Raw genomic sequence first — 15,486 nt, 5'->3', positions numbered from 1 at the left:
AAAAATAGAAGAAAGTATACAAGAGAATATTATGAAGTTTTAGGCAAACATGGCAAAATGTACAGACTGCAAGCAGAAGATAAAACTACTATTGTCAGACCTCGTTTCAAACTTGTCAAAGTTCAAGGTGGTATACTTTCAAAGACAGTTCCTAACAAATATAAGACAACTCCTGACGAATATGCTAAAGAAGTTGAAAATGACGACTAAGCATTTCTATACCATGCGTAAACTGTCATGTAAGGTGGCATGTAGTCTTTACTTTGTCCCGTTGTTTGTGTATATCCTGAAACGCGATGTGTATGGTTTCCATCTCCCTGAGTGTTACCCCAGAAACAATTTATAGCAAACTGAACGTTGTCTTTAACATCATATCCTTTACCTTTTTTCATTGCTGACCAATCCCAAAAATTATGCTTATGCCAACCTGCTTGAGATGTACTTAAATCTATGTAGTGACTGTGTGCAGGTAGATTTTCACCTGAAATCGTTTTACTTCCACCTGTTTCCTTTGAAGAGTTTGCACAATACAAAAACCTGTCGACTATTTGAGTCCAAGTTCCAAAACCAAGTACTACTTCTGGATTTGTTGAGTTCATTGACGTATAAATAGAGCCTATAGGATATAGTGTTTGAAGTATTTCTGTCTTTAACGTTTGAAGCTCTGTTTTGTCAGCTTTTTTATCTAACTCATCGTTAACATATGTTTTGTCAGCTTTTTTATCTAACTCATCGTTAACATATGTTTTGTCAGCTTTCTTATCATATAAATCTTGAGCAGTGAATTTAACATTGTTTTCATCCTCCATGACATAGACATTTCTACATCTAGTGTATTTCATCGTCGTTATGTCTTCATCCGATGTTAAACCTTGTGGAAAGTTAGGAGGTTTCCAATTTAATACATCCCCACCAGTTCCATCAGGTTCTTCAACCGTTCCTGCAATATTTTCTATACCAACAGTTGCGAAGAAATCGTGTGTATGTCCAACGTCACTTTTCTTGTTTAAGGTTTCTTGTAAGTTTGTAATATTTGCAATGGTATGTGTATGAGTCTTTTTAGAATATTCGTTTTCAGCTCTTGTCACTTCACTTGACATTTTATTGTCAACATATGTTTTGTCTGCTAGTTCAGGATGAGTATGTTCTTTCGTTGCATATGTTGCATCTGCTCTGTCATGTTCTTCTTGAACTTTTTCAATGACATACTCTTTGTCAGCTTTGTTGTCAACATCTGCTTTCAAAAGAAGTTCATTTATAGGTTTCTCGTTTAAAGTTCCTTTTGTTGGATTTATACAGACAGTATGGTTCTTATTGTCTTGAAACAGAAACTCATCTGTCATTGGGTTTAATGTCAGTTTTAAGTTTCCTTCTTTCAATGACTCAGATATCTTAGAATAGTTTGAAAAGTTTGTTGTGTTCTTATTTAGAGCTTGCAAAATGAGTTGTCGGTTGTGTTGTATTTCTCTCATAGACGCTGTTTCTTTCGACATTTTTATTCTAGATAAAATATGCTTTCAATAGAAAAAGAAAATTCAAGAGTTGCTACAACTAAACCATTAGATGAACTTTTTACTAATGTCGGTCAAAAGTTTGAGACAGAGACCGTAAAGCATGAAGGCTATCGTTTTGACTACCCACTAAGATGGTTAAGAGACCCATCCGTCACAAAAGCTGTTGGCTTTCGTAGAATGAAGTTTGTGTCTGTAGAAGATAAAAGTTTCCATTTATTGTAAGGTTTCATATAGATTATATATCTGAAGGGAAACGAAAAATGTGGGAAGAAATTGAGCTAATACAAGTTGACCTTTCATCTTCTCTACAGACTGCGTTAAAAAATATAGAAGATAAAATAAATTCATGTTATGCAAAATATGCTGATGAATATGCAAATACCGAGAGCACACTTTATGTGAGAATTGTATATGACAAACAAAATTCACAAGTGTCATTTCAAATCTACGAAAACAATCCAAATAAAGACGAACAAATATATACAGAATTCACTGCAATGTCATGGTATTATTTGCAAAGAATGTTAAATCAGAAAGTCGAACTTCCTTTAGCAAATATTTACAGTCGATATGCAAGAGATGAACCATATTTATTTAAAGATGTTTTCGACCCAGCTGCTATTATTGTTCATGCTTCATTTTCTGGCGCCCAAAACTCTTTCTTATGCTTGGCAAATGACTTTTACGAAAAACCTACAAAGTTATATGAACCACCAAGTGGAAGTATTTCAGACTTTCAAGTATGGTTTACTACAGATGGAAGAAAGAGAATAATTCCATTATACCACGCGTTTTACTTAGAACTTAGTTTCATATACAACTACTATCGAACGGTAAAAATATAATTTTTTAATACGGTTGAGGTGTTGGATTTGGTTGCCAACTAGACTGTGGTGCAGGTTCAGGCTGTTGTATAACAGGAGCTTGTTCTTCTGGTTCAGGGTCTTTAGGTATAATACCAACGAACTGACCTACTCTTTTACCAATATTTTTGACTCCGTTCCAAATTCCTCTTCCGACAGATTTTATTCCATTCCATATACCTCTTCCAACATTTCGAAAGAAGTTTCCTATCTTACTGAAGAAACCCATTTTACTATATGTAAAAATCTAATGTCCACCTAGTCTCTTACGTTTCCTGTTGAGTTCCATAGCATTCTTTAACTGGAGCTCATACATTCTGTTTCTCCTCTGGTAGAAAACATATTTGGGTCAACTCCTGTGTTCGCGTCATCTGCATAAAGTTGTTTATATCCCACTTCGGGGTTTGTATAAAACTCTTTCCATCTCATATTTGCATACCATGGTGGTAAGCCTAACGCAGCGTCATTTGACATGGCAGTTTGCATTTGTACATCTGTTGGCACTTGACATAGTTTGCCATTGCAGTTTGTATTCTAACTTCATTTGGAATATTCTCTGGGGTTTGGTTGTCCAGGTTGCTGTGCATTCGCTAAGTTCTGTGCGTCCATTTAATATTAGATAAAAATATCTCTTACGAGTACATATGCTGAACATTTGCTGGCATTGGTTCATCTTCATATTCTCTATATCTTTCTGCCACGTCAAATAAGTAAATGACACAATGGAAAAACCTAAAACAAGTAGTCCTATTTTCAAACCACATTTACTTACCAATAAAATTTCTTTGTTATGACACTTTCTCCAGTTTATGGGACCTCTCTCATATTCTATCTTATCGTATCTAAACTCATAGTCATGTATGTCCTCTAACCATCTCTCATGACACTTTCCAAACCACTTTTATCGGATGTAAAGTAAAAGCATGGATGGTTATGTAAAACGTCTAAAGTTTCTAAAGAGTCTCTCAAAGTCCAGTCTACTTGGTATTGAAAATCCCATGTGTTATAGAACGGCGGGTCCACTATAAAGAAAACATTTTCCTTGCCTTTATATTTTTCATACAACTCTGTCCAATGACATCTCACAAACTCTATACCCTCAATATATTTTTCTATGTCCTCTTTGAAAACATTTGTATAGTTAAGATATAAAACTTTTGACATAAGTGTTTCAATGTCATGAACTCTTATAGCACCACTATATAATAGTCTAGCAGATATACTATCCCAGTCTATATATTCTGCTTTTTTCAAAACCTCTCTCACAATATTTTTGTTATCTAATGGTATACGTTCCATCTTACCTATAGGTATCTTTTCTTTTAACTCTTTCAATATATTGTTTGTGTCTGGTATATGTTTGAGACGGTTCATATAGTTGTCGAAGTCATTGCATATAATCTTTGAGTCAGGAAATATTGTATGGCACAAATGAGATATATAGAAACTTCCACCGAACAAGTCTACAAATGTTAGACCATTCGGTAGTTTCTTAAGTTCTCTCAATAGAATATCTTTACATCTACTCTTATTTCCAAAGAAGGGTAACGGTGGTTTTGTAAAATTCATTTTATATACAATAAAAATGTTTTTTCCTGAAAAGTGACAGAAAAGTGACAAAACATCTTCGGGGCTAGAGGGCACGAAGTGCCTGGAAGCCCCAATACCTTTTTTTTTTTTTTTTTTTTTTTTTTTCTATCCTACAAAGGGTGTAAAATCATGATAATGTTTAGGAATAACATATTTGAAAAGAAAAAATAAATACCCAAAAAATCAAAAAATCATGAATATGGTACTCCAAATACAATTACCTGCAAAAATGTTAATGTCACATTCACTAATTGTAGCTTTTCCAATAACGTTAATTCTGCAGAGATCAATGTTTATGATAGGTATATTTATAATCATCCCACTTTAGATGATATTAATATCTCAGTAAACGTGCATAATATGTATTCATTCTTTGATATTGATCTACCACTTGACCATAATAATCATATATTTCAAGTATTTTTAAACATAAAAGATGTCCATCTTATATTAACCATCCCCTTGTTCAAACGAAACAACTTGTGATGCTTTACTTTAAGAAAAAATAATACCAAGTAAAAGCTTTTACTATGTGTATTTATATTTGCTAATTATCTCTAAGTAGGTGATGTGAATTATGTTTTTGATTGTTTTATTGATAGTCATGAAAATGTTAGAAGAGAATGAAATATTTGTCACTTTTTTATAAAAATTTTATGAAAGCTTCCAAAGTTCAGATGTTTGATAAACTCAACCAAGATTATAGTGATTATATATCAACTTATGACAAACTATATTGCATGGAAAACCTTAATGAAGCGCAGATTGCAGATCTTTTCACTGAAATGAAAAATGTATTGATTGAAAAGTACCATGTTTACCATATGCACCTAAGAAAAGAAATTATTACATTAACAAGATTCAGAACCAAGTATTTCAAATCATATGTTGACCTTTTAAATAAATTTAACGAAAATTACAATCCAAGAAAAAAAGATGAAGAACGATACAAATGTATCAAATCTTTTCTTGAACACATTCAAGAGAAACCTATTTTAACTCACATAATGAATGATGATATTGAGAAATTCATTTCAATAACAAACACAAGTGATTTTGATAAAGATCAAAAGATAAATGATGAAATGCACGAATTCACTCTTCTTGAAGCTTGTTGTTTTCATGGAGCAGTTCAGTGTTTCAAGTATTGCATATCAGAGTTTAAATCTGAAATAACAGATCAATGCATAAATTATTCCTTTTTAAGTGGTAATACTGAAATAATCCACATATGTCATCAAGGACGAACACCAAATAAAGAATGGATGGATTATGCTATTTTATCACATAAATTTGATCTCATTACGTATTTATCTGATACATTTAACATGGAAATTGATCCGAAAGTATGTGCAAAATATCACAACCTAACAGCATTCAATGCTTTTATTGATCAGAGCGATGACATTGAAAGGAAACTTATTTATACTGCTAAATTTAATTTGCAAAGACTCTTTGATTTCTTCCTTTCTCGCACAAAAATTGAAATCAAAAAAGATACATCGAGTATGATTCTATTTTACGCCACTAAAAATTATAATCTTCGGATGGCAGATAAAGCAATTTCACTTGGAGCAGATGTCAATTGGGTGAATAAATTTAACTCCATCTTAAGTACTGCAGCAGCAAGAAATGCGGTTAAAATATGTGAATTGTTAATTGATCATGGTGCAGATATCAATGCAGATGTAATAAATAAACCATTGTTTGTAACTTCAGAGTATAACTCTGCTCAAGTGTGTTCTATCTTATGCAAGTGCGGTGCAAATGTTACAGAAAAAGGTTGGAATAATGGTAAAACTCCTTTGCATGTTGCAGCATTTTATGATTCTGTTGATGTTTGCAAAATTTTACTTAATCATGGTGTTGATGTTAATATAGGGTGTCCAAAGGTGTGTTTAGCACAAACCTGAATACTGCAAATAGAAATAAACAAGTTACATATATATAAAGTTTATTTAAATATAATCACCATTGGATTCAATCACGCGTTCGCAGCGATCGATCCAGGCTTGAAAGACACGCTTTAAATCATCATGAGAAAATTGCTCAAATTGCTCTCTTACAAAATTTTCAAGATCATCTGGACTCGCAAATTCGCGTCCTTCAGCTCTCTTTTTTAGCGTGCCGAATAAATAAAAGTCAGAGGGTGCAATATCAGGTGAATAAATTGGGTTTGGAACAACTTTGACATTGTTTTCCAACAAGTAATTCATTACCTTATGACTTTTGTGAACTCTTGAATTATCAAAATGAATTGCAAACTTTTGTTTTTGTTGTTTGGATTTCTCAAACTCATCAGAATTGATAATCTGAGTAAGAACATTGTCAATTAGATACTGAGCATTCATCGTATTAGGTTTTTGAAGAATATCAATTGCGATGATGCCATTCACGCCCAAAAAACCGACAACATCATCATTGGTGTGTCAATTTTTTTCTTCGGGAATGTTTGCGGATTTTCATCCTTCGGGATCCACATGATTTTGGCTTCTGTTGCATATTGAAACCAAGACTCGTCCCCTGTTACTAAAAAGCGAAACTTCTTGGATTGATACGCACCCAATATAGAGAGGAGCTCTTTCGAAGATTGGACTCTAGATTTTTTTTTAACTGAATTAAGGTTGTGCGGAACCCAACGTGTATACGCTAGTTTGTAGTTCAAATAATTGTGCAGATAATAACTGACTGTTGTACGTGGTATCTTTGTCATCTCCTCTATCCTTCTGAGTGATGCTCTTGGGTCTTCATCTAGCGCTTGAAGAATTGCTTTGATTTTTCTTTGATCCGGCGATTTTTTGTCAATTTTTATGATGGGCCGCCTTTTTGTTCATGAAGTGATACATCCTAACATGATACGTTACAGTGGAATAGCTAGGAGCATCCATACCGAAGCATTTTACCAATGTCTCGTAGATTTTTTACAGTCTTTGCATTTTTTTGCAAGAGCGAGGATGTTTTCTTTATGATTCATTAAAAAAATGAAAAAAACCCCGCCAAAATTTCCCGCGAAACCGCCTCTTGTCTCAAAATTCATTTTATATCCCGGCATGGCGCCAAAATACAACATACTCATCATATACATATATTCATATTTTTTATTATATATTTATAATCAGCATATATCTCCTTTAATAGTCTCATATAGAGCGCTGTGCTAAACGCACCTTTGGACACCCTATATACCAGATGAAATAAGAGAGACTCCTTTACATGATGCTTCAAGAAACAACTCTATCAATACCACAAAATTCTTATTAAGTCGTGGTGCAAATCCTGAAGCAGAAACTATATGGGGATGTTCTGCATTTGAAGTTGATAGTGGAGAAGCTTCTCATATTATCTACTCAAAGTACAATATTATTCAAGAAAAAAGAGAAAAATCAAAGAAACAATTTAAAAGAGGAAAAAGAAGATATTAATCTATTTTTCATTTCCAATCCAATATTTTCTCAAAAAAAAATTAAAACCACATCTAAAATATACTTTATAATCTCCTTATCAAAGTTTCTAATCTCTCAACTTTTGAAATGATTATGTGTGAAAATATTTCAAATAATAATTTTGATATTTTTGATAAATTTGTAAAAACAAACCATCTAATATAGATGATCTCAGAATCTATGCTAGAATTTCAATCAACTATATGGTTTTCAAGATCAATGACGATTAAACCGGTTTTGTTTCCTTTTTAGGCAAAAATTTTGTTTTGACAAATTGTGCGGCCTGGAACGTTTGATGTAACTTTAGTCCATTCGAATGTCTCAAGGCTAAGTTTGTAGAGGTCTCCGTGGCATACATTCTCTGTATTTCCGCCCCAAATGACAATAGATTTGTCAAAAAGTGTCATGACACAATGGCAGCGCGGACAAGGTTCTCCAATCATTCATTCATAAATACATAAAATTTGAAATAGTTCATGCTATCCTACAAAATAGGTAAAGTAATGATAGTGTTTAGGAATAACATATTTGAAACGAAAAATCAAATACCGAATATAATCAAAGAAACATTCATCTCATTATTTATTTGCTCCAATAATATTTATACCAATCACAAATTATGCACTTCAATGATATTTTTAAACCTTTTCCCGCAATTATAAAATCAAATTTGTCTTGAAAGTTTGAAACTGTTACTATTTATGAGTACTATTAATACTAGTTGATTTTATAACTTTAACATTGTTGATTTGACTTATTTGTTTGCATTAATATTAATATTTTCGGCCAACGCCATTCAGATTTATTTACCTGAAATTTCCATTATCTATTCTTCGTCTTGACTTTCTGTCTGATATCTGGACATGCTTTTATAATACCTCTGATCCTGAAATAGAGAAAAATGAAAAATATACAACAACAGCACTTAATCCAACAGAAAATATTTTTAATTACCAACTTGACTTATGTCAATTCATAGAACTTTCAAATTCAGCAATAAATTTCATTCAAATTAATAATATCAGAATCCTCCATAGTCATTGCGAAATTATTTCATGTACAAATACAAAATCCGGTGGAGCTATTCGCTTTTTGGGTAATAACTCCATTGTTCAATATAAATTTAAAGCAAAAAACTGTTCATTAGCAGACCATGGATTAGGGCAGTATTGTTATTGTGTTCTAAAGTCAAAAAACATCAGTTATTCATATTATGCTTCTATTTCAGAATGCGGAAATTTAGAACCAAATAATAATACTGTTTATTGTTCATCAGGAGGAAAATCACTTTTTATTAACTCAAATGTTAGTTCTAATAAAGCAAGTTCAACTCCTGGAATATATATTGGTTCTCCAGAACCAGGATCAACTACAGGATATTCTAATTTCATTAACAACACAGGAGATGTAAATTTATGTCTTAATTATCAAGGAGATGATATTACTCTACATCAAATTGACACAAAATATTGCAACATCATTAATAATTCTGTTGAAGAAGGATATAGTACTTCAAATACAATTTACTGCTTTGGAGTTAATGCCACATTCACTAATTGTAGCTTTTCCAATAACGGCAATAATAATATTAAACTATTTTATAACAATCCTTATAATCCTGCAATGATTAATGTTTATGATAGTTATATTTATAATCAACCTACTATAGGAGATATTAATATCACAGAAAATATTTTTAAAATAATTTACCCAGATTTTCCTTACTTTTACCACCCCTCTAAAGCTGGGGACACCGCCTATCGTTGGGAGTAGCTATTAAATAGAACCACCAAGGGTATTTTTCGAACTGCCGGTGTAGTGTAGTGGAAACATCCGACATAATGATGCATTATGCCAAGGTTTGATTCCCATTTAGCCAATTTTTTTCTTTTTTTGGATCATGAATTTTTTTTGGGTCACTATAAGATTTGTTTCATGTTCTAAATCTGCTGCATATGTAATCTATTTTTATTTACCTATTTTTTACAAATCTATTGGATTGCCAAATTTGAATATATTTAAAATCATAAAACTCCAAAAAAACTATAAATATATGTTTTATGCATAGTGCTGATACTCAAATATCAGATTACTTAGATCCATGAATAATATCCGAATTTTTTTTCTTAAAATTAAACTTCAAAACTTCTTGCAATCTTATTCTTCATCAATTGTAAATTTTTAAAACCATTTTTTAAAATAATTTTGCGTAAATTTTATTCTCATGTTGTTTTAATCGAAAATTGATACATTTTCAAAAAAATAATATTGACTTATGAAATTCATTTTTAAGGTGAAATAGTATTGTTTTTATTAAAGTATATGAATAATATATAAAAAATTAATGAATAATATAAGCAGATTTTTAGTTTACAAAACAAATATGAGCAATGCAATTTCAAACTTTTGCTGGCAATTTCGATATTGCTCAAGTTTGTAGTATTTGTGATACCTATAACATCGGCTTAATCAAAATTCGATTTTTCTTATGAGTTATTGAGAAAATTTGATTGCAATGAGAAGGATTTCGACGTTTTTGATAAACTAAGAGCTGAGCTTTAGGGGTTCAGTTCATTTATGGCTGTAGTTTGATGCGTAGATCTCTTTTTTATTGTAAATTCTTTCAGCATGGAGATCGAGAATGAATCTTTTGAGAACTTTATGAGTTTTTACACCCGTAAAGAGGTCCTTCGAGGAAAGATAGTCCAGATTACATGAAGATGTGGGTTAACCAAAAAAATCCGATGGTTTCCCCATATTTATGTAGATCTTCGAAAAAATGAGCACCAAAAAAGCCAAAAAATAGGCTTTTTATTGGATTTGTACACTAGATCAATAACCTATTTAGGATCTGACACTCTTTTTAGCCAGAGATATGAGGTCCTTTCTAGGAAAACGATCTATTCATCCATAAAAAAAATGAATTATCGTTTTCCCCAGAAATTACATGGGGAGTGGTAAAAGTAAGGAAAATCTGGGTATATACATTTTTGAATATTGATCTACCACTTGACCAATTTTGTTCTATTTTTGAACAAAAAAGATGTCGATCTTTCATTAATCATCCTGTTGTTCAAACGAAACAACTTGTGATGCTTTACCTAAAGAAAAAATAATACTAAATAAAAATAAAAGATCAAATTTACTCTTTTTTTCTTATCATCATTATAAATTTATTTTTATAGTAAACAATCTCAGTTGTGAAACTCATCAATTATAAGAAAGATGCATGAGACATAAACTACCTCAAAAAAATCTCATTAGAGAAATCTCTCAAAATATAATGTCTAAACCTCATTACTCGATTTTGAATGAGATGGTAAAGCTCTTGATGTTTAATTTGAGAGCTTATTTTCTATGAGATGACTATATATATATAGAAAGAAGATGATTTTATATATAAAAGAAAAGATAATATTAATATAATTAAATTTTTTACAACAACAAATTATCAGTTCAATTATTTGTGTCTGAGAATGTCAAGCATATCATCTCTCATGTGTAAGAAACCAAGTGCTTCACTAATAGATATAGTGTGTACATTTGGTGGATCACTTGAAGGATAGCCTAAACAGTAAACAATTTCTCTTTCTTTTTCATTGTACAAGTAATTACAGCCATATGCATTTGGAATGTTGAATAATCCTAATTTATCAATGTATCCATCTTCTGGTGATGTAGTAGTTCCATCTGGACTCAGGAAGAAGATGAACCACCACATCTTATCTAAGTCTAAACAATAGACTAAATCATAAACTTCTTTCTCGATTTTCTGTCCTCCGAAAAGGAAGACGAACTTGTCGGTGGAAACCATGTTTCCGGACATGACTGTCATGTCGGGATTGCAGCCAATCGTGTCTCGAACTTCAACGGTATCGTTTTCAAGGTCAATGACGATTAAACCGGTTTTGTTTCCTCCATAGGCAAAAATTTTGTTTCGTGAAACACAATATGGAACGCCTGTGCGGCCTGGAACATTTGATGTAACTTTAGTCCATTCGAATGTCTCAAGGCTAAGTTTGTAAAGGTCTCCGTGGCATACATTCTCTGTATTTCCGCCCCAAATGACAATAGATTTGTCAAAAAGTGTCATGACACAATGGCAACGCGGACAAGGTTCTTCTCCGGTAGTTTCGATACGAGAAACGACACCTGTGGTAATGTCGATGCGGTGTAAGTCTGAGTAATATTCGTTATTACAAAATCCGCCGAATAAAATTATATTATTGGCGATGAACACCGCTTTGGTTCCAGTACGTGGGGAAACAACGTCTCCTGTAAGATTAAGTCTATTCCATTTGTTTGTTTTGAGGTTGTAGAACCACACGTCGTCACACAATCCTTTATTTTCTGTTATACCGTAGCCAATGAAAAATCCGTCAAGTTCTGGAACATTGACACAGAATGCGTCCTTTCTAGGTGTTGGAGTAATTGATTCTGGGAATTTTGCTGACCAATATCCGGTAAATCCGGATTTTAATTGAGTATTTCTTTGCGATTTCAAAATAGTTACTTGCTGATCGGATATTGTAGAGTATTGAGCAGGTTTTGGAAGGATACTAGGCCTCCCTTGAATTGCAAAATGCATACTGAAAATCCCTGTCACTTTTTTACTGGAAATCTTATAAATTGTTGTTGCGCAATCAGCTCTTAATTTCACGCAAGAATATTATACTGTGAACTCAAATAATAAGGAGATATGCAAATTATTCACCAAAATTTTCTGTCTCAAATTTTGGCCTTGAAGAATCTCATTAATCTTCTATCAATGGCAACAAATTATGGAGTGTATATGATTGATGCAGATCCAAATCAAAATTGAAGCGAAATATAATGATTGAGAAATTAAAATCTTAAATACCGCTTAAAATCAAAGTAAATTGTGACGGTTGGTTGGTTTATAGTTGTTGATGCAAATTAAACTAAGTTCTAGAGAATCAAATTGTTCATCTTGAGATTTCAATTAAGTCTAGACACTTTATCAATAAATTTCATATATAGCACAAATCAGATCGTCAAACTTTATAATATTGTAATATAACTATCTTGTAATTTGATCATATTTGATGAATTTGCATAATTGAGATATATTCTCGCAATATAAAACATGTGTACACATTATTTCATTCGTGGGTGTTTTATTCGTATTATAGAATTCAATTTAACTCAATAATCTTGTATCAATTTTATGATTTCAAGCAATGGCATCAATTATGCGCTCACATTTGTGCTCTCAATAATGTACATTATTCATATATCGATGTTACTAAATCATTAATGACTTTGCTCAGTGTGGTTGAGGAATAAAACACGTTACAACAAAATACGTTTTTTTATTCTATTAGGGTCCAAATTCTGAAATAAAAAGGGGGAATATTATTCAAATGTCAGGCGGAGCAGTAAATCAGCCAGAGAGGGTTCTCCGCAGGATATTTGAATTAGTGAATCAAATGAGGAACGAATACGGTCTTCATACACTGATTTTTAGCAAAGAACTCTCTTTTCTCGCAGGAACACATTCGATCGATATGTCCAGGCGAGAAGTTCCGTTTGGACATGCAAATTACCTTGTAAGAGAGTCCCAAGTTCCTCTTGCACTCGCTTTTTCTGAAAATGTCGCAACTTGCGATGCGTGTGATGATCCAGGAAAAGCAGTAATGCTGTACTGGCTGAAAAAATCATCATGTTTTTCGAGAATCCAAGGTGAATATACGCATACTGGCATTGGTGTTGCAGAAAATACAAAGGGCCAATGGTTTTGCACACAGATTTTTGCAACTTTTAAAACAAAGATATCAAAGAAAGATGGAATCCTCGTAATGTCAAGATACGTTAACAATCAGCGCAGAAAAAACAATCTGCCACCCTTAATAATTACAATCTCACCATGTTCAAGGCTTTTGCAATATAGGCAATCAAAATCATCGAATTTATCTGATCTGAATACTCTTGTCATCAAAAACTCATTTGAAAATTGCGTCGAAGCGAATTTTATTTTTGAAAAAGTTGCAAAAACAGATATATGTCCATTAGAAGATTTTCTCAAAGCATTACAAGAAAATAAAGCTCATAGCAAGACAATTCTCAAAGATTATACACATGTTTCTTTTGTATTTGATTCGATCTCGGAAAAAGACTTCGGATGCGCATTACTATTTGCAAAATGCAATCCATCTAAAGTAAAGATACCACATATGTACGCTCCTTATCCAAATGGTGCCAAAATGCTTTTATTATTAAATGATTACCGAAGTTATAAAGGAATACACCCTGTTATTATGTCTCTTCAGTGGTGTGAAATATCCCAAATGTATTGTGATAAGTTACATAACGAAGACATTGATTTAGAAACCAGGAAGGTAAAACAACGAATTCATAAGCTATTTCCGATGTCCAGAGCTAATGTTGGTATTTACCTTACACCATGGACACCAGATCCTCTCCAGGAAATCTTTTTGATGTGGATTTCTAATTTGAACACAAAACTTGCCATTCTTGATCCTGATTTCAATGTATTTGGGTTCGGAATTGCATTTGAACCCGAAAAATATGTTTATTCAACTCGTGTAATCGGATTCAGATCTCTTCAAGAAGATAAAGTCACAGAAGAAATGTTTTGCATGAAAAATAGATTCCCTTACCAACTTGGAAACCTTACCTCGGATGATGACGATGATTCTACTAATTGTAATGTCACATCTTTTGTTCAACTTCCTAATTTTCCAAATTTAGCTTAATTTGTATGTTATATATATTTATATTATAATTTTTACCATGTACTTATGTTATTAAATACATCATTTTTAAAAAATCACATTTATTGAGTCAATTTTTTTGAAAATTTTTAAAAGTGACAATAATTCAGATACAAAAAATTAACCATAAAAAATTTTAAACGTTGATTCAATACTTTACAAAATTAATGAAAGTAGCTTTAAAAAGCAACCTGATAGTATGCTCAATAAAATTTATGTGTGTAAAAAATTCTGGAGAATTTTTTAATGATTTCAAGAAAGCATTTTTCATAGCTTGTCTATTTATAATAAGGTTGTAATGCTTATACCTTTGGTTGTCTTTATATAAGAACTAAAAAAACTGAAAGATCTAAAAATAAAAGGTATGTATTTCACTCAAAACAACGTTTTAAAACCTTTTATGGTTAATTAATATCTAGTTCATGATATGTGGATAATTCCGTATCATATTAATAGCTCATAAGCTCAAATTATACAAAAAATAAAAATAATTTAAATGAACTATCGCATTATATATGAATTGTATCTCATCTGGAAGAGTATATTAATGTATGAGAGCCAGATGTCCTGTATTGTATTTCATATCACCTCATGGTCACAATTGAAAAAATGAGAGGAAGCCAGACGGTTTTTAAAAATTTTAAAAATTTTCGAGATTTTTTTTCAAAAATTTTTTATTCTTTGACAACACCATGTGTATAGCCACTTCCAAAAATTTTCATTTAATTATTGAATTTGATTCAATATTCCATTCATTTTTGAAAGCCCTTTCAAATCAATTGAAAAATAAAGATGTCTGAAAATATAGAGCACCACGTCAGCTTAGAGCTTAAGCTGAAGAAAGAGTTAATGATGCAGTATAGGGGTCTATTTGACCCTATCCAATCAAAAGTAATTTCCGCTGCAGGCGGCAAATCCTATAACGAATTAAGAAAAATACAAGCTTGCGTAAAGCAAGCATTACGAATTAATACCAAGAGAGTGAACTGGAGAACTCGTGATGGTATATTGCTCTGGTTTTGCGAAAACTGGTCTCAAATTGCACCATTTTTAGAAACCCTAAAATCTCAGCCGAGCAAAGCGAGTTCCCAAATAAATTCTCTTTCTGAAGTTTCTTCTCAAATGAAGGACTATCAGATAAATCTTGCGGAAGACTACTTTTGTAGCTTCATTGATGATGATTCACAATGCGAAGTGATGACTCCTGAAGTAACAGAAGCAGTTAATGTTTGAATATCTAATAACATGGATCAGGCTAAAAATACTAGCCAAGCTATGTAAAACTTAGCGTTTAAGTTAATTTGAGATAATTATTTTATTT

At 32.0% G+C, this 15,486-nt stretch overlaps 5 protein-coding genes and 1 pseudogene across 6 annotated transcripts, besides 2 other annotated features; 2 read left to right on the top strand and 4 right to left on the bottom strand.

Moving 5' to 3' along the window:
• Positions 1 to 1,493: part of a mobile genetic element that runs on past the window's edge.
• TVAGG3_0995440 (phage tail repeat-like family) lies at positions 207 to 1,493 on the bottom strand (the record flags this gene model as incomplete). The annotated part of the gene is made up of 1 exon (XM_001300730.2): positions 207 to 1,493. The coding sequence occupies one exon, from the start codon at positions 1,491 to 1,493 to the stop codon at positions 207 to 209; it is 1,287 nt and encodes a 428-aa protein (XP_001300731.2).
• Positions 1,494 to 2,363: 870 nt separating this feature from the next.
• On the bottom strand, positions 2,364 to 2,606 carry TVAGG3_0995420 (serine threonine-protein phosphatase family; the record flags this gene model as incomplete). Its single annotated transcript, XM_051254238.1, has 1 exon — positions 2,364 to 2,606. The coding sequence occupies one exon, from the start codon at positions 2,604 to 2,606 to the stop codon at positions 2,364 to 2,366; it is 243 nt and encodes an 80-aa protein (XP_051079812.1).
• Positions 2,607 to 5,845: 3,239 nt separating this feature from the next.
• Positions 5,846 to 7,148: a mobile genetic element.
• On the bottom strand, positions 5,926 to 7,052 carry TVAGG3_0995410 (annotated as a pseudogene). Its single transcript has one exon. A coding segment is annotated over exon 1 (1,127 nt).
• A 3,720-nt stretch (positions 7,149 to 10,868) lies between the features above and the next one.
• On the bottom strand, positions 10,869 to 12,005 carry TVAGG3_0995390 (nitrile biosynthetic process; the record flags this gene model as incomplete). The annotated part of the gene is made up of 1 exon (XM_001310745.1): positions 10,871 to 11,998. One exon carries the CDS (start codon positions 11,996 to 11,998, stop codon positions 10,871 to 10,873), a length of 1,128 nt encoding a protein of 375 aa, XP_001310746.1.
• A 797-nt stretch (positions 12,006 to 12,802) lies between these two features.
• Positions 12,803 to 14,206, top strand: TVAGG3_0995380 (protein-related family; the record flags this gene model as incomplete). The annotated part of the gene is made up of 1 exon (XM_001310744.2): positions 12,939 to 14,147. One exon carries the CDS (start codon positions 12,939 to 12,941, stop codon positions 14,145 to 14,147), a length of 1,209 nt encoding a protein of 402 aa, XP_001310745.1.
• Positions 14,207 to 14,957: 751 nt separating this feature from the next.
• Positions 14,958 to 15,410, top strand: TVAGG3_0995370 (uncharacterized protein; the record flags this gene model as incomplete). Its single annotated transcript, XM_001310743.1, has 1 exon — positions 14,958 to 15,398. The coding sequence occupies one exon, from the start codon at positions 14,958 to 14,960 to the stop codon at positions 15,396 to 15,398; it is 441 nt and encodes a 146-aa protein (XP_001310744.1).
• Between the last annotated feature and the right edge of the window lie 76 nt (positions 15,411 to 15,486).

Source organism: Trichomonas vaginalis, chromosome I (assembly GCF_026262505.1).
Source record: "Trichomonas vaginalis G3 chromosome I, whole genome shotgun sequence".
NCBI classification, from domain to species: domain Eukaryota; phylum Parabasalia; order Trichomonadida; family Trichomonadidae; genus Trichomonas; species Trichomonas vaginalis.
Note: the sequence above shows the minus strand (reverse complement) of the source record. Positions and strands in the feature narration are given on the sequence as shown.